At 39.1% G+C, this 22,325-nt stretch overlaps 1 protein-coding gene across 3 annotated transcripts in view; it reads right to left on the bottom strand.

The window, feature by feature from the left end:
* The window catches only part of LANCL1 (LanC like glutathione S-transferase 1), a 44,072-nt gene extending 23,641 nt beyond the window's left edge, over positions 1–20,431 (bottom strand). Inside the window, exons 1-3 of one of the 3 annotated variants that reach the window (XM_060152178.1) lie at positions 20,386–20,431; positions 19,977–20,073; positions 16,454–16,571 (exon numbers count right to left, since the gene is read on the bottom strand). In XM_060152178.1, coding sequence (XP_060008161.1) covers positions 16,454–16,571; positions 19,977–20,057 — 199 coding nt within the window. In that variant the 5' untranslated portion in view covers positions 20,058–20,073; positions 20,386–20,431. Of the gene's footprint in view, positions 1–16,453; positions 16,572–19,976; positions 20,345–20,385 lie in introns of those variants that run through there. The other 2 variants (XM_060152179.1, XM_060152177.1) reach the window with 2 other exon arrangements.
* Positions 20,432–22,325: the final 1,894 nt, after the last annotated feature.

The following is a 22,325-nucleotide window of genomic DNA, read 5'->3' as shown; positions in this document are numbered from 1 at the left end:
AAAACACCATCAGGAAGTAGTTATGGGTGGGGTGTGTACTGAAAGGGGAGCTTCATTTGTGGGAAGCCCGAAATGGAGCAAATGCAGAGAGTACTCCCAGCACGTGGAATTATCTGAGCAAATCCTCGTGGACAAGAAGACTAGAGGATGACCTGGTTAGGCTGGACTCCTTAGGGGTTCAAATTATTAAAAACTAGACATAGAAATTTAGATCTGATGTTAATCGACTGTCAGTTTATGTAGAGGAGGAGTATTCAAAAACAGCATCTTTCAAAGATAAATTTGGCTACATGTGTTAGTTCAGGTCCTCTAGGATGGGACTGAATATATAGGACTTTATTAGGGACATATATAACATGAAGAGTACTGCAGGGCACCATACCAGCAATTGCATGCTTTGGCTTGGAAGTGACCTCTTCTGGTCCAGGGGTTCCACCCGGAGCCCCTGGACCAGAAGAGGTGGCGTCATCTAACTACAATGAAGTTGAGAGGTCTTGTCCTCCTGGGACCCCAGAAGGAGAGGGACAACCCGATATGGACGAGCACTAGAAGTGTCTAACACGGGGCCTGGCAGGGAGGTGGCAGAAAGAGGGAGCCAAACCTTGGACAGGTCAGGTTTGAGATGTTCATTAGACATCCAAGTGAAGATGTCAAGTAGGCAGCTGGATATATGAGTCTGAGTTCGGGGAAGAGAGGCTGGACAAATGTCCTCCAAAAAATGAGAAAAGAACCTACTTATCTCCTGTGATCTCAGAGGCCGGTAGAAACCCAGATATCTATTACTTTGACCTTATAACTCCTGGAGCCTGTTTGGTTGCTCAGAACTGCAGTGTCCAATGTGACAGGTTCTAACCATAAGTATCTATAGAAACTTAAGTTAGTTAAAGGTAAACAGATCTAAAATTCAGTTTCTCAGTCATACTAGCCACATTTCAAATGCTTGATAGCCACCTGTGGCTAGCGGCTGCTGTATGGACAGCAAAGAAACTATCCATCACAGCAGAATGGTCTAAGGACAGCACTGTTTTGAACACCAGGGACAGATGTCATTCTTTATAAGAAGTTCAGGATGTCTGGCACTGTCTCACAGCTCATCCCACGAATCTCTTGGTTTTGAAATGTTGAAAACTAATTTACTTGAAAGACAAAAACAAATGAAACTCCGCTGTAACAGGAATATGTCCTGGCTTTCAGCATGGAAGCTCTGAACCACATTTTTTCTATTCTGTTTCCTTCTGTAGCTACAACTCTGGGAAGGGAGGGTAAATTGTTTAGGGACACTTCTAAATCTGCAGTTTCCTTACTCAGCTACTTATCCCCAGTAGTACCATAAATATGGCCAGCTGTTGAGAAGTAATTAATACGAAGCCTTTGGATTTCTGAGGGATCATTAGTCCTGTTCATCTTGACCAATCAAGACCTCGATGCATCTCAAATGTCTATGGAGATGATACAAATCTCCACAGATGTATGAAGCTCTCAAAGCACTTCTCTGTAATTCTGCATTTTAGAGATGATTCCTTAACATTTAGTCATTTATTTTACCACCAGCCTACACTGATGTAAAAACCGTTGGTACTTCGGATCTGCAAGCTATTTCCTTGTAGCTTAGGTGCTTTTGAAGACTCTCTTCATGTGCTCTGGTGGGAAAAATCATGCTCAGATTACGGGTGCTGCTGGAGCCACTGGAGATGTTCAGCTAGTGCCCAAGAATGGGTCTTAACAGTTTTGAGTGATACGGAGACAAGAACTTCCTAAAGGCGGGGGCATGGGTTGTTCCAACCTAAGTTTCAAATAAACTGTTCCCTAGTTGAAACTTTAAAGGCTCATTAATTTTTTTTCCCTTTCAGATTAATGGAAAAATAAAAAATGAAAGTTTTCTCTGATTAACCCCATACAGCATGATCACCTGCTTTTTAAGCAGGTTGGTACTTTCTAATGTGCTGTTCTGTAACTGTCTAAATTTTGTTTGTGTTTTGAGTGTGTGTGTTGAGTGTGTGTTTCCATTTCTTTAACTAAATGACAGGGTCTTCAGGGCAGGATTCCCATTCCTAGTCCCTGTAGTTACTCTCCACAAAGCCTGGATGTAAACACTACACCGACTAGTGCATCCAGTCAGTCTTCAGATTAAAGCCGGGCACAGTGCTGGCTTTCCAAATACTCCAGTACTTTTAATACAGGTAACGTGGGGAGGAAACTAGTTGTGACTCCACACCCTTAATTTAATAATATTGGCCCAAAGAAGCGGAAATGTAAATTAAGAAAGGCAATGAGCACTCTGAAGATGTGTCTTCTTTTCTCTGTTATCTATTTCCAGAGCTAAATAGGAAAAGAGATGAAAATTTAAAAAAAGGAGATATATACTTTCCTCCTTTCTTCCCTCAGTGCCCTACAGTGTACTGCTTTGTAACTGTCAAATTAGGAAGAGCTCCTAGTCTTTTATTCAGACTACCATAATAGGTGATAACTCCTTCAGCATAGTAGTCATTAAGAAGCACGGGTTCAGGAATCACTGCCTGGGACTGAAGCCTAGCTCTGCCACTTCCCAGCTGTGAGATCTTACCCCACTTACTAAACCTTTCTGTGCCTGAGCATCTTTATCTATAAAATGAAAATAGCAGTAGCTACTCCACAGTTACTGTAAATCATTCTGATCAGTACAATAGTCCCTAGCACACAGTACCTACTCAATAAATGTCCAAACCCCATTAGACTGTGAATCTCCATGAGTGTTGAATGAGTCACTTTGTCTCATCACTGATGCCTGATCTAAAGGGACAGAAAGTACAGAGGGAACCATATTCTTCCTCTTCCCATTTCCTGCCTCTCTCCTCCCTCACTGGCTCCTCAGACTGGGGAGAATTAGCAAAGTGTTCCCTATATATGTACCATGTTGAGCTTTCTAGGAGTCTTCCCACATCACGCGCTCTCTCTTCTCAATCATGTTTCTCATGTCATAATCCATTCTTTGGCTGTCCAGATGTTCTTTGAGTCTAGGGAGGTAAATTCAAATCGGTGCAAGAAGAAGGAAGCCCACTTTATGTCCAGGTCTAAACAGTATGCTCTTTATTCAGCTTTACCAGGTGTAAAGTGAATATTACGAGCCCTGTCTTATTTCTGAGTTCATGCTTGATTGCATCAGAGGTTGAAGGGAAAGAGATGTGACTGACTCTTTTACATCCTAAAAGACATGAAATGAGTTGGATTCCCACCCTTTCCCCATTCCACCTAGTTATGTTTGTTATTGTTTTTAGTTTGCTTAGATGGTAGCTAGAGTAGTAACAGGAGGCTACTCTCCATTCATTCATTCATTTGTTCATTCAACAAATATTTATTAAGCACCAACTATGGACCTGGCATTGTATTAACTGCTGAAGTTAATGGAATGAAAATGACAAGACAGGCCTCAGCCTCCTGGTGCTGTCCGTAAAAATCAAATGCTTAGATGTCTTCTTTCTTTACCTCTTCCTACTTCTTCTGATCTGTCTACAAACATTCTCATCCTGCTCTGTGCTTCACCCAAGCACACTGGTGATATCGAAACCCTCCAGCTGTTTCAAGCTTGTGTCTCAGCCATTTAAGATTACTGACAGCACAGTGATATCAGCACCATATAAAGTGCAGGCACAAAGAAAGCAGGCGACATTCTTGGTGCATTCATCTGTCTAGCAGTCACTGTGAAGAGCCCTAATAGACCCGGTGGAGATCCACGCCACTGATGCCTTCTGTTGGTCCTAACAGTTTAGTGCTTCTCATAAAGGTGAAGGACACTTGGTCAGGGCTCAAATTAGACAATGAAATGCTGGCTCTGATGAAGAGCTACTGATAAGAATATCAAATTGCAAAGAAAAGACACCTGGCCAGTGCAATTCCTTTCAAACAAGTCTGGTATCTGCAGAAACTAAGACCCACATGCTAAAGCTGTAGCTCAGAGGCTATACCTTTGGCAGATCAGAGGAACAGCATCTTGAAACACTTTAATAACTTGCATTTAGAGCGTGAGTTAATATTACTCTAGGGATTATGCTGCATATCCTCTTATTTAAAATGTTATCTAATACTTGAAAAGAGGAAATGTATGCCAATCTTAGCCTCATTAACTTTGTGAGTTGGTTATAGAAGATTAGGTCATGTCTTCTAGAACTAAAGCCCCTAGAGTCCTGTGTATATTTTTTAAGTGTGAGCTGATCATCATTTCTCTTGGGAATTATCATAGTTAAGAGTGGGAAAAAGTGCAATTAAATGAGGGCTAGCACTTTCCCTCATTCTCTCTTAAAGATACTAGTGAGATCAGCCATCCCTTGGGTTTACTTAACTTTCCTACTTTGTTATCTGTGAGGGAAGCGATCTTTCCTACTAAATGCTTACTTCAAACACGAGAATACTTCATCTGCTCGTTTAATCCTTTATAACAGCAATTCCTCAACAGTGTTTCATGTTTTCCATTTTATAAAGCACTTTAAAATCTTCTCCACCCTAGAACAGATATACTTCAAACAAAACCCAGGTGGCAGGGGGCGTCATGCTCTCTGGTGAGTCCCCAGAGATCCCTGGACACCACCTACCATCACTTAATAGCTGGCCTTTAGATTTGATCTTAAGGGGCTTCCATGCCTGCTATTTTTCTACACTGTCTGCTATATGCACAGGCATAAAGAACCAAATGGCTTCCCTTAGCCCCCAAACTGGGATCACGCAGCAAAGAATTCTTGAAAATCTACCAGGATAGGATTAAGGCTAAAAAAGAACAACTCAACGCTTACTGCTGGTGTATGTCATACATCAGTATCATGGTGCACTGCACTTCAGTGTATTAAATTTTATAAAGGAGGACTTCGGTGAAAAGAACTGAGGCTGTTTATTTCAAATTTCGCTTATAAACAGTTGCAAGAGCTACTGATTGCTTTCAGACTAGGGGTAATATTTTACTCAAGAGGATCCTCAACATGCCTTTTCAAATACAAGCAATTATGAGGAAAAGCTTCTGTTCTGGCCGAGTTAATTTTCTATCCTGAAACCACACTGAATATATTAAATCAGGATTAGGAAGGGGAAAAACACATTCTATGGAACAATGCTGGAGATTACACTTTTCTAGCTGCCAATGCCCATAAATCTTTCTAGGGTTTCCTCTATGTCCAGTTCCAAACAACTTTTTCCTGTAGACATTTTAATAGTAATTACTGTTGCCTGTCTAACAAGCTATGTTTCCCTCTAGCTTTCCAAATCCCTGTCATGTTTGAGCAGGGCTTATTCTAATTTTTTTTCCTAAAACACTTAAAATTGACTAGTCATTAGCCATTTCTAAAAAGTTTGTATATCATGAGCATCATCATGTAGGTATCACTCCAATTATTCCATCTTACAACTTATGTGTAGCTCTTCTTCACTTACAAAATGCATGGAGTAAACCAGAATGTAGGAGTGGAAAGTAACACACATACACACACACACTCACACTCTCATGGGGTAAAGAGCAGGGTTCTAAAGCCAGGCTTGCTGCCTTGAATCTTATCTTTGGCACTTACTAGCTGTGTAACCTTGAGCAAGGTACTCAGCTTCACTTTGCTTCAGACATCTCATCTGTGAAATCAGGATGTGAACAGTATCCACACCACAGAGTTGTTTTGAGATTTAGATGTGTTATTTAATGCAAAGCACTTACATCAGTGCCTGGCATTAACATTAATTACTGGCATACATGCACACACCCCCTGGCTCCCGTCATTCAAATGTCAATCCTATTAACATTTTATTAACAAGAATCATGTTTTAATCTTTACTCCTGTCTTTCCACAGTCAAATGATGACAACACTGCATACTGATGATCCCCATTCCTTTAGGAACCAAAATTCATTCAATCAATGTATTTTATTATTAAAGTATTTAATTCTTGTTTTTTGAACATTAATGTATAGTAATAATTTGTTAACTCTCAGTTACTAACTGAAAAATTGATTATTCATGACACTTCATTCCTGAATAAGTAACAGAGAGGATTTACGGTAACAACTGCTTCATTTGCCAATACGAGACAGCTGTGGGGTTTTAAAAGTTCTTCCCTCCTTTCCTTGCTAAGGGTCTCAAGGCATTTTACCTCTCTGCTGTGAATAAAAATAAAGGTAAAAGCCAAGAATACAGCTTATAAAACTGCACTATGACAACCCACATGTATAAATAAATATGCAGGCTTTGGAGAAGATGATGTCTGAATCCTATTAAAAGCTTATGTGAACCACTCTCATCACTCTATTATATCCTCTAGTTCATTTAAAAATAAAAGCCAACATTATTTCAGCTGTAAAATAGTTTGTGAAATGAATGTTAATTTTCTAAAGCAATGATTTGCTTCTTTTAAATTTCAGCTTAAACTTGTATGTATCACCCTTACCAATAAAGCATTATATTGTTTTCTAAAGCACATACAACACACAAAGGGGCTCTAGCACACATTCCAATAAGGACCCTGTCACTAATTATCTCAATTTTTTATGGAAAACAAACAAACAAACAGAAAATGGGAAAAAATGACATGAGTCCAGTTTTTCAGTTTGAAGTACATATGTAACATTAAAAACATCTGGGTGCTTCCTCTCTTCAGTAAAACTTTTTCAAGATCAAGTGAGTAACTGAGACAAATCTAGGCATAGCATGAATGAGGTATGATGAAGTTGGGCAGCCTAGCTGTGTAGTTTGCTTTAGAGTCATAAACCGGAAACACAGATGCATTATTATGGGGTGTACTATGGATTGATAAATGTTTCAAACACATTAAGGACTTTGAACTACAATCCTGCAGCCTGTGGAACAAAAAACACATTCACAGAAACATAGACAAGATGACAAGGCAGAGGGCTATGTACCAGATGAAGGAACAAGATAAAACCACAGAAAAACAACTAAATGAAGTGGAGATAGGCAACCTTCCAGAAAAAGAATTCAGAATAATGATAGTGAAGATGATCTAGGACCTCAGAAAAAGAGTGGAGGCAAAGATTGAGAAGATGCAAGAAATGTGTAACAAAGACCGAGAAGAATTAAAGAACAAACAAACAGAGATGAACAATACAATAACTGAAATGAAAAATACACTAGAAGGGGGCTTCCCTGGTGGCTCAGTGGTTGAGAGTCCACCTGCCGATGCAGGGTTCGTGCCCCGGTCCGGGAAGATCCCACATGCCACGGAGCAGCTGGGCCCGTGAGCCATGGCTGCTGAGCCTGTGCGTCCGGAGCCTGTGCTCCGCAACGGGAGAGGCCACAACAGTGAGAGGCCTGTGTACTGAAAAAAAAAAAAAATACACAAGAAGGAATCAATAGCAGAATAACTGAGGCAGAAGAACGGAAAACTGACCTGGAAGACAAAACAGTGGAATTCACTGCTGCAGAAGAAAATAAAGAAAAAAGAATGAAAAGAAATGAAGAGAGCCTAAGAGACCTCTGGGACAACATTAAACACAACAACATTCACATTATAAGGGTCCCAGAAGGAGAAGAGAGAGAGAAAAGACCAGAGAAAATATGTGAAGAGATTATAGTTGAAAACTTCCCCAACATGGGAAAGGAAATAGCCACCCAAGTCCAGGAAGCACAGCGAGTACCATACAGGATAAACCCAAGGAGAAAAATGTCGAGATACATAGTAATCAAATTGGCAAAAATTAAAGACAAAGAAAGATTATTGAAAGCAGCAAGGAAAAAATGAAAAATAACATACAAGGGAACTCCCATGAGGTTAACAGCTGCTTTCTCAGCAGAAACTCTACAAGCCAGAAGGGAGTGACATGATATACTTAAAGTGATGAAAGGAAAGACCTTACAACCAAGATTACTCTACCTGGCAAGGATCTCATTCAGATTATATGGAGAAATCAAAAGTTTTACAGACAAGCAAAAGCTAAGAGAATTCAGCACCACCAAACCAGCTCTACAACAAATGCTAAAGGAACTTCTCTAAGTGGGAAACACAAGAGGAGAAAAGGATCTACAAAAACAAACCCAAAACAATTAAGAAAATGGCCACAGGAACATACATATCATTACCTTAAACGTGAACGGATTAAATGCTCCAATCAAAAGACACAGGCTTCCTGAATGGATACAAAAACAAGACCCATATATATGCTGTCTCCAAGAGACCCACTTCAGACCTAGTGACACATACAGACTGAAAGTGAGGCGATGGAAAAACATATTCCATGCAAATGGAAATCAAGAGAAAGCTGGAGTAGCTATACTCATATCAGAAAAAATAGACTTTAAAATAAAGAATGTTACAAGAGACAAGGAAGGACACTACATAATGATCAAGGGATCAATCCAAGAAGACGATATAACAATTATAAATATATATAATATGCACAGAACACAGGAGCACCTCAACACATAAGGCAACTGCTAACAGCTCTAAAAGAGGAAATCAACAGTAACACAATAATAGTGGGGAACTTTAACACCTCACTTACACCAATGGACAGATCATCCAAAATGACAGTAAATAAGGAAACAGAAGCTTTAAATGACACAATAGACCAGATAGATTTAATTGATATTTATAGGATGTTCCATCCACAAACAGGAGATTACACTCCTTCTCAAGTACGCAAGGGAACGTTCTCCAGGATAGATCACATCTTGGGTCACAAATCAAGCCTCAGTAAATTTAAGAATTTTGAAATCATATTAAGCATCTTTTCTGACCACAATGCTTTGAGACTAGAAATGAATTACAAGGAAAAAAATGTAAAAAATACAAACACATGGAGGCTAAACAATACGTTACTAAACAACCAAGAGATCACTGAAGAAATCAAAGAGGAAGTCAAAAAATACCTAGAGACGAATGACAATGAAAACACGATGATCCAATACCTACGGGATGCAGCAAAAGCAGTTCTAAGAGGGTAGTTTATAGCTATAAAAGCCTATGTCAAGAAACAAGAAAAATTTCAAGTAAACAATCTAACCTTACACCTAAAGGAACTAGAGAAAGAAGAACAAACAAAACACAAAGTTAGCAGAAGGAAAGAAATCATAAAGATCAGAGCAGAAATAAATGAAATAGAAACAAAGAAAACAATAGCAAAGATCAATAAAACTAAAAGCTGGTTCTTTGAGAAGATAAAGTTGATAAACCATCAGCCAGACTCATCAAGAAAAAGAGGGAGAGGACTCAAATCAATAAAATTAGAAATGAAAAAGGAGAAGTAACAACTGACCCTGCAGAAATACAAAGGATCATGAGAGACTACTACAAGCAACTCTCTATGCCAATAAAATGGACAACTTGTAAGAAATGGACCAATTTTTAGAAAGGTATAACCTTCCAAGACTGAACCAGGAAGAAGCAGAAAATATGAATAGACCAATCACAAGCAATGAAATTGAAACTGTGATTAAAAATCTTCCAACAAACAAAAGCCCAGGACCAGATGGCTTCACAGGTGAATTCTATCAAACATTTAGAGAAGAACTAACACCCATCCTTCTCAAACTCTTCCAAAAAATTGCACAGGAAGGAACACTCCCAAACTCATTCTATGTGCCACCATCACCCTGATACCAAAACCAGACAAAGATACTACACAAAAAGAAAATGACAGACCAATATCACTGATGAATATAGATGCAAAAATCCTCAACAAAATACTAGCAAACAGAATCTAACAACACATTAAAAGGATCATACAGGGCTTCCCTGGTGGCGCAGTGGTTGAGAGTCTCCCTGCCGATGCAGGGGATACGGGTTCGTGCCCTGGTCCGGGAAGATCCCACATGCCGTGGAGCGGCTAGGCACGTGAGCCATGGCCACTGAGCCTACGCGTCCGCAGCCTGTGCTCCGCAACAGGAAGGGCCACAACAGTGAGAGACCCGCGTACCCACCCACCCCCCCCAAAAAAAAAAAGGATCATACACCGTGATCAAGTGGGATTTGTTCCAGGGATGCAAGGATTCTTCAAAATACACAAATCAATCAATGTGATACACCATATTAAGAAACTGAAGAATAAAAACCATATGATCATCTCAAAAGATGCAGAAAAAGCTTCTGAAAAAATTCAACACCTATTTATGATAAAAACTCTCCAGAAAGTGGGCATAGAGGGAACCTACCTCAACATAATAAAGGCCATATACAACAAACCCACAGCAAACATCATTCTCAATGGTGAAAAACTGATAGCATTTCCTGTAAGATCAGGAACGAGACAAGGATGTCCACTCTCACCACTATTATTCAACATAGTTTTGGAAGTCCTAGCCACAGCAATCAGAGAAGAAAAAGAAATAAAAGGAATGCAAATTGGAAAAGAAGTAGTAAAATTGTCACTGTTTGCAGATGACATGATACTATACATACAGAATCCTAAAAGTGCCACCAGAAAACTGCTAGAGCTAATCAATGAATCTGGTAAAGCTGCAGGATACAAAAGTAATGCACAGAAATCTCTTGCATTCCTATACACTAATGATGAAAATTCTGAAAGAGAAATTAAGGAAACACTCCCATTTACCACTGCAATGAAAAGAATAAAATACCTAGGAAAAACCTACCTGGGGAGACAAAAGACCTGTATGCAGAAAACTATAAGACACTGATGAAAAAAATTAAAGATGATACCAACAGATGGAGAGATATACCATGTTCTTGGATTGGAAAGATCAATATTGTGAAAATGACTATACTACCCAAAGCAACCCAAAGCAATCTACAGATTCAATGCAATCCCTATCAAATTACCAATGGCATTTTTTACGGAACTAGAAAAAATCATCTTAAAATTTGTATGGAGACACAAAAGACCCTGAATAGCCAAAGCAGTCTTGAGGGAAAAAAACGGAGCTGTAGGAATCAGACTCCCTGACTTCAGACTATACTACAAAGCTACAGTAATCAAGACAATATGGTACTGGCACAAAAACAGAAACATAGATCAATGGAACAAGATAGAAAGCCCAGAGATAAACCCACGCACCTATGGTCAACTAATCTATGACAAAGGAGGCAAAGATATACAATGGAGAAAAGACAGTCTCTTTCATAAGTGGTGCTGGGAAAACTGGACAGCTACATGTAAAAGAATGAAATTAGAACATTCCCTAACACCATACACAAAAATAAACTCAAAATGGATTCAAGACCTAAATGTAAGGCCAGACGCTGTAAAACCCTTAGAGGAAAACATAGGAAGAACACTCTTTGACATAAATCACCGCAAGATCTTTTTTGATCCATCTCCTAGAGTAATGGAAATAAAAACAAAAATAAACAAATGGGACCTAATGAAACTTCAAAGCTTTTGCACAGCAAAGGAAACCATAAACAAGATGAAAAGACAACACTCAGAATGGGAGCAAGTATTTGCAAATGAATCAACAAAGGATTAATCTCCAAAATATATAAACAGCTCATGCAGCTCAATATTAAAGTAACAAATAACCCAATCCAAAAATGGGCAGAAGATCTAAATAGACATTTCTCCAAAGAAGACATACAGATGGCCAAGAAGCACATGAAAAGCTGCTCAACATCACTAATTATTAGAGAAATGCAAATCAAAACTACAGTGAGGTATCACCTCACTCCAGTTAGAATGGGCATCATCAGAAAATCTAAAAACAACAAATGCTGGAGTGGGTGTGGAGAAAAGGGAACCTTCTTGCCCTGTTGGTGGGAATGTAAATTGATACAGCCACTATGGAGAACAGTATGGATGTTCCTAAAAAACTAAAAATAGAATTAGCATATGATCCAGCAATCCCACTACTGGGCATATACCCAGAGAAAACCATAATTCAAAAAGACACATGCACCCCAATGTTCATTGCAGCACTATTTACAATAGCCATGGAAGCAACCTAAATGCCCATCGAAAGACGAATGGATAAAGAAGTTGTCGTACATATATACAATGCAATATTACTCAGCCATAAAAGGCACAAAACTGAGTCATTTTTTGAGCGTGGATGGATCTAGAGACTGTCATACAGAGTGAAGTAAGTCAGAAAGGGAAAAACAAATATCGTATATTAACGCATGTATGTGGAACCTAGAAAAGTGGTACAGATGAGCCCCTTTACAGGGCAGAAGTTGAGACACAGATGTAGAGAACAAATGTATGGACACCAAGGGGGGGAAAACCACGGTGCAGTGGGGATGGGTGTGCTGAATTGGGCGATTGGGATTGACATGTATACACTGATGTGTATAAAACTGATGACTAATAAGAACCTGCAGTATAAAAAAGCAAACAAAAAAAACCAACTAATACTAAACTTTCTTTGGGTTATTTGTATGGAAATATGTTAATATAAATGTTTCAGATATTATATGAAATTTCTAAAACTCTTATATGTTCTGGTATAATTTTATAAGTCATAATTCTAGTTATTACTTAAAATGTATATCTAAGAAAAAACTAAAAACAAAAAACAAATTAAGGACTTTATACCCTGAAAGAAGCAAACAAGACTTGAGAGGAAGCAGAAAGGGGAGGCAGAGAGCTGTTTAATCAAGCTGAGCAAACAATAATGTTTCCCAGTATCAAATTTAGAACCTGTTGTAGCCCCTTTCTAAATTGAAATTACACTTGGCTCTTCAAAAATTATTTATGATTTGGCATTTCTATAACACTTCCTTTCTATGGCAGCCTTTATGAAAAGACTATTACTTACTGCAATAAGCAAATGAACTTAAAAATGAATAAGAAATTTTCAGTCAAAATCAAATATCAATTTCCCTAGAAATATAGAGCAGGCATAATATTGCTTAGCCAATTTCAAATATTTATAGACATTGGTAAATTTATCCTTATAAAAATTTCCCCGAAGTGGGCAGAAGCTAGAGATCCTTTGGCAGACGAAAAAATTGTGTGTTGCTGACTAAATACTCTGTGCAAACAGAGGAACAAAAAAGGGTCTTTTTTTTGTTATACAGGACTTATAGCAGAGATTGCTAGGTCTTACCCCCAAATCCATGTTCCTCTTTCCTTTAGTAACAGAACCTCAGGTAACAGACTACATTCACCATCCTTTCTTGCTAAAGGGTATGAATATGTGACTATGCTCCAGCCAATGCAAAGAAAGTAGAATTGAAATGCTGAGTGGGACTTCCAGGAAGTCTTTTTAAAGGGAAGAAATGCATTCATCTTTGCCTCTTTTTACTCCCTGCAGCCTTGAAAGGCCGATGTAATGGCTGTATATAGTCGCTATTTGGCCGAGGGTTAGAAGCTGGTGGCTGAGGGATGATGTAGCAGAAAGAAAGGAGCCTGGGTTCCTTTTGACATCCTGAGGCCATCATAGCAGCCCTGGACCCCCTCCCTCTGGCTTTCTTTTACATTAGAGAGAAAAAAAAAAAACTTCTATCTTATTTAAGTCACTGCAATTTTGATTATTTTGGGTATATGCAGCTGAACCCAATCCTATTCCAAAACCAAGCCTATCTGAATCAGCACAAATATCAGACCGTACTTCCATTGGGGAATGAAACTTAACAAAATAAGATGGTAATTTAAGGTTCTAGTTTTAACAATCATGTAGTTTCTCAAATAAACTATGTGTTGTATGCAAAAGCTTTCATTGCATACTGACAACAAATGCTTAATAAACATGAATGCTGAAGAAGAAAATAAAGTTTTAAAGGATTTCTACAATTAGTATTTCCCAAAGTAATATTATTTTGGACAAGTTAATAACAAGAGCAAATAATAAGTTAATATTTATGGAAATATGACCCTAAATTTGGTGAACAAAGTTAAAAATATATAATCCCCTTTTCCTCAAAACTATTACTTTTTGAAAGATAATGAAGGGACTTCCCTGGTGGCGCAGAGGTTAAGGATCCGCCTGCCAATGCAGGGGACACGGGTTTGAGCCCTAGTCCGGGAAGATCCCACATGCCATGGAGAAACTAAGCCCGTGTGCCACAACTACTGAGACTGTGTGCCACAACTGCTGAAGCCTGTGGGCCTGAAGCCCGTGCTCCGCAACAAGAGAAGCCACTGCAATGAGAAGCCTACACACTACAACAAAGAGTAGCCCCTGCTCGCCGCAACCAGAGAAAGCCCAGGTGCAGCGATGAAGACCCAACGCAGCCAAAAATAAATAATTAAATAAAAAGATAATGAGGCACAAAAAGTAACATACAAAGTCACACATAATTATGTAAACACTGCTTTGAGACATAACACCAAGTATTTTTATTGTGTTAAGATGTTTGTGAATGTATTTTTGGTAATAGCAGTTATGAATAGATGATTCTTGATAAGATATAATGGGAGGAAAAGGTATTATGATTTTCTGCAGTTGAATCAGCTTTAGTTTCTCATGCAACTCAGAGTTTTATGCTATTCAGATGGAACACTGCACAGGAAAGCATTTTACTTCTCAAAACACTGGAGGAGACTCCATTTTACATGGGAACAATGGCTTTTTAACAGTGCTTGATGGGGAGACATTAGGAACCTTGCCTTGAAAGCCATTAGCAAATTTATCTAGAAAATTTTATGATACGTCATGAACTAACCAGCAACTGAAGACATCCTAAACTGCTTAGTGTGCCAATTGCCCCTATGAGCTGCTTTCAGGAGACAGCAATGAGTATCATAGATACTGAAGCATAAAAAGTTGAAGGACATGGGCAGTTCAAAGAAAATGATGCCAAAAACTCCATAGTGCCAAAAAAATTTAAACAAACTTGCATTTTACTTTGGAGTAACATTTTTTCTTTCTATTTCCAAGTAAATTTTAACTTTGTTTCTCAACTAGCCCTGCCAATAGAGGAGCTTTTCCTTACACTGCCAAACTATCAATTCAAACTTAAAATCGATCACCACTTCTTTTTCTCCTAAAGCAAGGTACCTTATAATATATAATAAATGATATAAGCTCACCTGAAGCAGGTGAGTTAGAGATTTAAGTCATTCTTTTTTTTTTTTTTTTTTGCGGTACGCGGGCCTGTTGTGTTCTCTCCCGCTGCGGAGCACAGGCTCTGGACGCGCAGGCTCAGCGGCCATGGCTCACGGGCCCAGCCACTCCGCGGCATGTGGGATCTTCCCAGACCAGGGCACGAACCCGTGTCCCCTGCATCGGCAGGCGGACTCTCAACCACTGCGCCACCAGGGAAGCTCAAGTCATTCTTTTAACAATCAGTTATGGAATTAAATCTAGCCATCTGTCTCAGTTGTCCTGTTTTGTTCAAATCCTCATAATTTAAAATAAAGAACAGTAATGCTCATTAATGAGATTCATCTACCAATTACTGAGCAATTGGAAACAGCAGCTACTCAATAAATGACAGCTGTTGCTATAATGTCTCTTGAAGCAAAATGCTTTCATTTTATTCTCACCTTAACATTTCTTGTGTTAAGCTTCTAAAATCTACAAAAATCATAAAACTAAACTATAAAAGGGAGGGTCCAACACTATTTATTCTTTTTATTTTATAAAATACTGACCATAAACGTCCCTGAGAGATTATCATTTTACTGATTTTATCTGCCTTCCCCATCCTCGTAAGAAATCACTTGCCATAACTGAGAGGATTGCTAAGAGACTGCTATTAGTAAATTCCTCTCAGAAAAGCTCTCAAAGTATGCTCTAAAGATGACCATCTACATCAAGACCACTGAGGCTTGCAAACTGCAGATTCCTGGCCTGTTCAAGACTACCGAAGCAGAATCTTGCTGTGAAGCCCAGGAACCTGCATGTTTATGATAAGCATCATTGCCTTAAAATCAAATCCAAACTCCTTAAGCTGAAAACCTATTCCTCCTTGTCTGCTTTTCAGAGTAACTGGGAAACACTAAGTCTCTAAACTGTGCTTTCTTCAAGATTAGAAAGCTGTCTATCTCTCTGTATTAGTAAGCTAGCTGCAGTTATTCAACTTTCCTTCTTTGGTTTCTCTCGCTCTCACTTTTTTGGCATTTATGTACTATTTCCTCCCAAACTTTCTCAACCTCTCAATGACCAGTAAAACAGTGAATGTACACCAGCCAGCAACAACTATACTGGAGGATTAGTTCACGGAATCTATACCCTGAGTTCCTGTGTGGATCCCTGTTATGTGGTAACGTTAAAAAAAAAAAAGAGAGACAATTCTGGACATGTTTTATTTTCCATGGGCAAATTCCTCTGTTTCATGCACTGCATTTTGGGAATCTTACCAACTCTTCCCACTGAAATTCCATCTCTGAATTAACTATGTAATGCTGAACATCAATTTTTCTCCCAAGTATGGCAGCCATCCAAATTTGTGTCAGGCGTGAATTACAGGAATATGCTTACCCTGCCCTAAATTCTGAGCACTGTTAAAGATCCAGGTTAGGCTGAGAGCACAGCATTCTCCCCAGAAGCAATTACTCCTGTGCAGATGCAGGAAGCATTTAAGGGTGCAGCATTCAGCCAGACAGCTCTCCTCTACCACGCTTATGCCAGTTCACAGTCAGCACTTCATACCTGCCCAGCCAGTGTAAACAGTGCTATCCCGAGGGTCTGCTGACTTTAGGCCTCTCTCCATTTGCTGAAGAAGCTCTCGAATCTTATTGTTCAGGCGTTGTGAGAACTCAGTAGTCAGCTGTAGGTATTAAAGGGAAAACAAATATCAAAAAATATGGGGCACTGGGTGTCCTGGACTATAGGCTATTAAAAATAGGAGGGTACTTCATTTCCACTTAAGCTACATTTTTTTTGCCTAAGAGAACTGGAAAATTACTTTATTCTTAAACAAGAACAAATTAACAAAACTTAAAAGTACTACTGTGTTTTCTTACTCAAGTTGGGAAATATTTTTGATGTAACTTAAATGTTTTACATAAAATTTTTAGTTAAATACTAAAAAAGGCTGCCAATGATAAACTGAATCATAGTAATTTCCACCTACTAAGAATCATCTATTATTTAAACCAATATTTTTTATTATAATAAAAGTCATTTTATTAAACTAAGCACAAATCAGAAAATGTTTGCTGTTTTCAAGCCACTGGAGTTTTAGTATTCAAGCAGCAGCAATGTTAATCCCCTAAAGAAACATTCTAATTGCTTCTGTTATTTGAAAATTGAAGATAAACATTTATAAAAAATCCATTTATTAAAAATGTATAAACATTTTTAAAAAATTGTAGAAGTAGCATAAGAAAAGCAAAAAAACCTCACAGATACCAGGAGGCTTCAGCAGAGTGGAAAGAACATCAGACTAAGTATCAAAAACCCATGCCGAGCACAGTGCCCAGAAGGCTTGGGGCCTCATAAATACTGCTCAATGAATGAGCCCGGCTACATCCTTATCCACTATTAGCTGAGTGACCATGCTCAACCCATAACTCCTTTATGCTTCAGTTGCCTCTGTAAAGTCAGGATAATAATACCTGTCCCACCAATTTCAAAAGGTGCATTGAGGATCAAATGAGATTGTGTCTCTCATGTCGTTTGCATTCAGGGATGTAAATGTTGATAGTTTTACTATTTTAAGCAGTCCAGTGGTCTATAAAGTGCAATAATTTGGATATAGGTTGAAAGCACGCTGAGGCTGGGGTGTGGGGTTAGTGACATCCATATAAAGGCCCACAGATGTGGCACAAACGGTGAGGCATACCGAATAATTATGTTATTTGTTCTAAAAGTAACTGAAAAGTATTTTGAAAGTTCTGTAGACACTGAATCATGAAGTGTCTTAAAAGAACATTTTAATGTATCCTTCAATATTTTTAGGAATCTGCTGTGATTCCCAGACTTGGATTTCACAAAGCAGTAAAACTGTGAAACAATGTTGGGGAACATTACAAGGATACAAGACATTTCATCACACAAGGACTGTAAAAACAAACCTAACTTACTCCCTGTTAGCATCATAACCTCATTTTTTTAAAAAGGGCATTTAAAAACTGAAAAAAGTAGAAAAAGTGGTATCAGAATTATTAATAATAATAAAAGATATTAAGGTTTACTGATACTCTGAAGAGTATCTCTGATAAGGCAAATCAGACGATTAACCATATCTGGGTTATTTATTCTAAGCACCACTATGATCCATTATTTCACTATCTGAAGAAGAAACCAGTGTTTGATGGACACACTTCCTTTATTTAACAATGCCTGCCAAGGGGTTAAGATTTCAACAAGCCTTAAAAATACATTTTGTAAGGTAAAATATACTTCAGTATTGATATAAAAGGTCTATAAATCTCAACTAGATAGAAGAGTGCATCTACATAAGAACATGTCATATTCTGTTCATAGATCATGGATAATTTATCATCTTGCCTGGCCTTACTGTAAGCAACCAAGAATGATGAGAATGCCTCAGCCTCAAGAAGGGAAGTCACTTTCTATTTGGCACATAATTGCATTTAAGAAAAGTGAGCTGCCTAAGAATACCGGTTGCTTGTAGCAGACCACAAAATTATTCAAACCTAGGAATAATTTGAAGAGTGTATAAAAACGCTTTTTTCTGATAGATGCCAGGAAATAGAGCAGTTCCTTATTGAAATCTTTGCATTAACAAATTAAGGAGGACAGATCTTCAGGGTCCAATCCTTGATGTTCAACATTAAACAATTTTAAAACTGGTAGGTTAATTTCTTTCTGGGATGGGTCCAAAAACCATGTGTTGGGCAATAAATTACACTATTATTTTGGGGCCAGAATTCAAATTTATGAACATTTTTTTTCTCCCTTAGAAACAGTTAAATTTATAAAAAGCATTTACTTTATAAACAGCCTAAATAGTGAGATACATTTTATTGAAGGCTGCTTTCATTAGGATCCATCCTCAAGTGTTCTCTTTGCCAAGTGAGCATGAAGCAGCAGGTCTTCCTCCAACAAGACAAGACAAATGCTTCAGCTTCAGGATCTGCAGAGCTGGGCAGAATGCAAGTCCAAATAGCCAAAAGGAAGCCATCTGACTTCAAGGTAATGATTACAGGCTTTGTTTAGGGAGTTCAATTCTGGTCTTAAAAGAATCAGATTGATTCTAGCTCCATATACACTTCGGCAGCCTTCTATCTTACAGCTCTTCTCCATCTCTTTCATTCCTCCTACCTGCATTACTCACCCAAGTTAATTTATAAATGACAAGTGTTTTAAGGAAAGAACCAACAGAATCACTGAAAGTTCACTTGGCAGATATGAAATCTCTAAGCCCCTTACATCACATGCAAAATGCTTTTCATATGGCTGATAAGCTTAGAAGAAATAAACTGGTAAAATTTTTAAAAAATGTGTGCACATTTAAAGATATCACTCTTCCAACCTAACTCACTCTTAGGATTTCTCAACTAGGTATTCTTAAAAAGAACTGTATTCCCTCTTAACAACTATATGCAGAGGCATGAGAAAACACAGGCTTCTGGTATCTCACATCCAGGTTCTCTTTCTTACACTGACTTGTGAAGTGCTCACCAGTTAAACTGACCAGTTTTATGTATTTATTTATTTTCCAGCTGTGGGGATGTCCTGGGAAGAGTGGAAATGATACAAAGATTTCAGGGACTATGTCCCAAATCTCTCTTAGCACTTTCAGTTTAAAGATGTCTTCACCCCATTCTGGTTTACTCTCGTCCTTGCCCTGTCCATACGCCTGTTCAATCATAAAACAGTAACACGGCACCTGTGAAATGCCATCAGGATTTCTCACCTCTCTTTAAAACACAAACCAAAAGTGATCAAAAAATTCAAGATTACACAGAAAATTGCAGAGCCGCGAATTTTTAGAATTTAGGTATCAGTGTTTGAGACTGTTTCAATTATTAATTATTGTTGATAATATTAACAGTGCCTCCTTACAGAAGTTCAACATTTTAGAGCTTAAATTGTATATTTTCACATATACTTTATATATTTAAAATATATTTTGTATGTTTATAGTGAAACTCTATTATATTTTTTAAAAAAGGATGCTCATTCCTTTCTTTCAGGCAAAACTGAACTTTCCAAACACTCGAGGCTGGGGGTAGGGGTGCAGGCAGATATTTCCCAAACTCACCCTCCCAGCAGAATCAAAGTAGCCTTCGGCCAGGGATTTGTTATAATCGGCATAAGGATTCGGGAAGGCCCTTTGCGCCATGATGCCAGAAACGAGCCTGCAGAACAGGGGAAAAAGAAAATCTACGTTGAGATACGGGCCTCGGCCGAGTTGCAAAGGCGGCGGCCAGCGCCCCGGGAACACCTTCCTTCCAGTTCCCGGACCACTGCTTGGTCCTGGCGGTCCGAGCGGACCCCGGGCCCACCGCGGCCCAGCCGCTAGGGCGTGGCACCTCCGCAAGAAGGCTGCCAGGGCCCCGAACCCACAGCGAAGAATGCGACCCGTTTCGCACCCCACGTTCGCACTCTCGAGATTCAAAGTAACTACCAGCCCAGGGTCCCTAAGCCCTGCACGGTCTCGGGCCACTCACCCCGCAGCCTCCGGACAAAAACAGAAGGGACGCTTTCACGGCCCACTTCCTGCCAGCTGGACCAATCAGAGCCTTCGCCACTCCGGAGGCCCGCCCCCTTCTCATTTTCACTTGTTAAAGAGACAGAAGTGTGGTTTCCAAAGGATGATACAGGGTGATGTAATTCTTGGAGGGCTGGAGTGGGGACATATCTTAGAATAATGTGCAGCTGTACCCAATATTTCCTACCTTTCTTCTCTTTAAAATTTTTTTTAAAACAGTTAAGTAAACTAATATTAGTCCAGATGATTCATAAGAATTCAATTCAATTTTTTTTTTAATCTGAAGGAGAAAAAATGACTGCTTTGAGATCTGAATATATTCATAGTCCTACTGCTAGAACTGAATAAAATTGGGGAGGATTATGTTTCTCCAGAGACTTGTCAAACTTTTTCTTTCATTTCTTAAAAAACAAACAAACGAAACAAAACACCACCACTACCATCAGCAGCAACAGTGACAAAAATCTTTGAAGATAATTCATGATAGTTTAACCTCAAAGGCTCTCGGTGGATGTGAGTGGCCAAGGGCAAGGTATCAAATAGCAATTGCCAAAACTTTAAGGAAAATAACATGAAAACACAAATCACAGCTCTTAAGAACTTTAAGCTCCTCCTTAGTCTCAATTAGACGGTAATACTCTATACCCAAGCCCTTTAAAAAGATAAGAATGTCCAATAGAGCAGGATAACCAGAGCAATCAATTTCAATGTTTAACAGTCTCTAGTATTTGAAAAATTTTGCTTTCATTTAAATTTAAATCCCACCTGGTACACATGAGGCCCATTCTGTTGCTCAGAGAATTTTGAAGTTCTGTTAAATGGTCAGAAAGAGTCACGTTCTCTTTTATTTCCTTCTCTGTTGTTTCAAGGAAGGACCCTACCCCCAAACCTCTTGTTGAAGCTCAATCCCTACGCCACCCCCACCTTGGCCCAAGCTTGTCCCTCTGTGGCTGCCATCCCAAAGTCTACTTCTGACCCTGCTCTGGCTCAATTTGTTCTTTTGAACTGCTGCCCTCTTAGGATACTTTTTAGCTCCTTCACCAAATTCATGAAGGTTTAGTAGAAGCCCTCAGTGCATCTTAAGTTGGACACCCTTCCTATTTTAATAGATGGGTATGTGGAGGAGAAACTCAGAGAGAGAAAAGGATAAGGAGTGAGAGGCATTTTTAATTATTTTTCTTTAATTATTAAAGGCTTACTATCAGTTTATCCTATTCACAATCTTTGAGCAATTAAAATCAGAGTGATACTGGAAGGGATGCTTTTTTGTTGTGGAAGCTGTCCTGTGTGTGTTTAGCAGCATCCCTGGCTCCTGCCCACTAGATGCCAGTAGCACTTTGCCCCCCTAAGTGGTGACAACTAAAAATGTTTCCATACATTGCCAAATACCAAATATCCCTGTGAGGACAGAGGGACAAAATTGACTCTGGTTGTGAACCACTGAGATACGTGGAAGACCATATTCTATCTCAATTTTTCCCTTAATTCCCATTTCCCACCCATTCCTCTCCTCCAGGAGGCAAACACCACAGTATGTATGATTTACATAATCTTTGGAAAATATGTCATGGGTTGTGTAGGTATGCTGGGTTTTTTTTTGCGGTACGCGGGCCTCTCACTGCTGTGGCCTCTCCGGCCGCGGAGCACAGGCTCCGGATGCGCAGGCCCAGCGGCCACGGCTCACGGGCCCAGCCGCTCGGTGGCATGCGGGATCCTCCCGGACCGGGGCACGAACCCGTGTCCCCTGCATCGGCAGGCGGACTCTCAACCACTGTGCCACCAGGGAAGCCCGGGTATGCATTTTTAATAAGTGGAGTAGTGCTATAAATAACTTGTGTTTTATATCTATTTGTGTTGCTCTATGTACACTTGGTTGTTTTAGATAATTGCATACTTAAT

The sequence above is a fragment of the Lagenorhynchus albirostris genome, chromosome 6, assembly GCF_949774975.1.
Source record: "Lagenorhynchus albirostris chromosome 6, mLagAlb1.1, whole genome shotgun sequence".
NCBI lineage: Eukaryota > Metazoa > Chordata > Mammalia > Artiodactyla > Delphinidae > Lagenorhynchus > Lagenorhynchus albirostris.
Note: the sequence above shows the minus strand (reverse complement) of the source record. Positions and strands in the feature narration are given on the sequence as shown.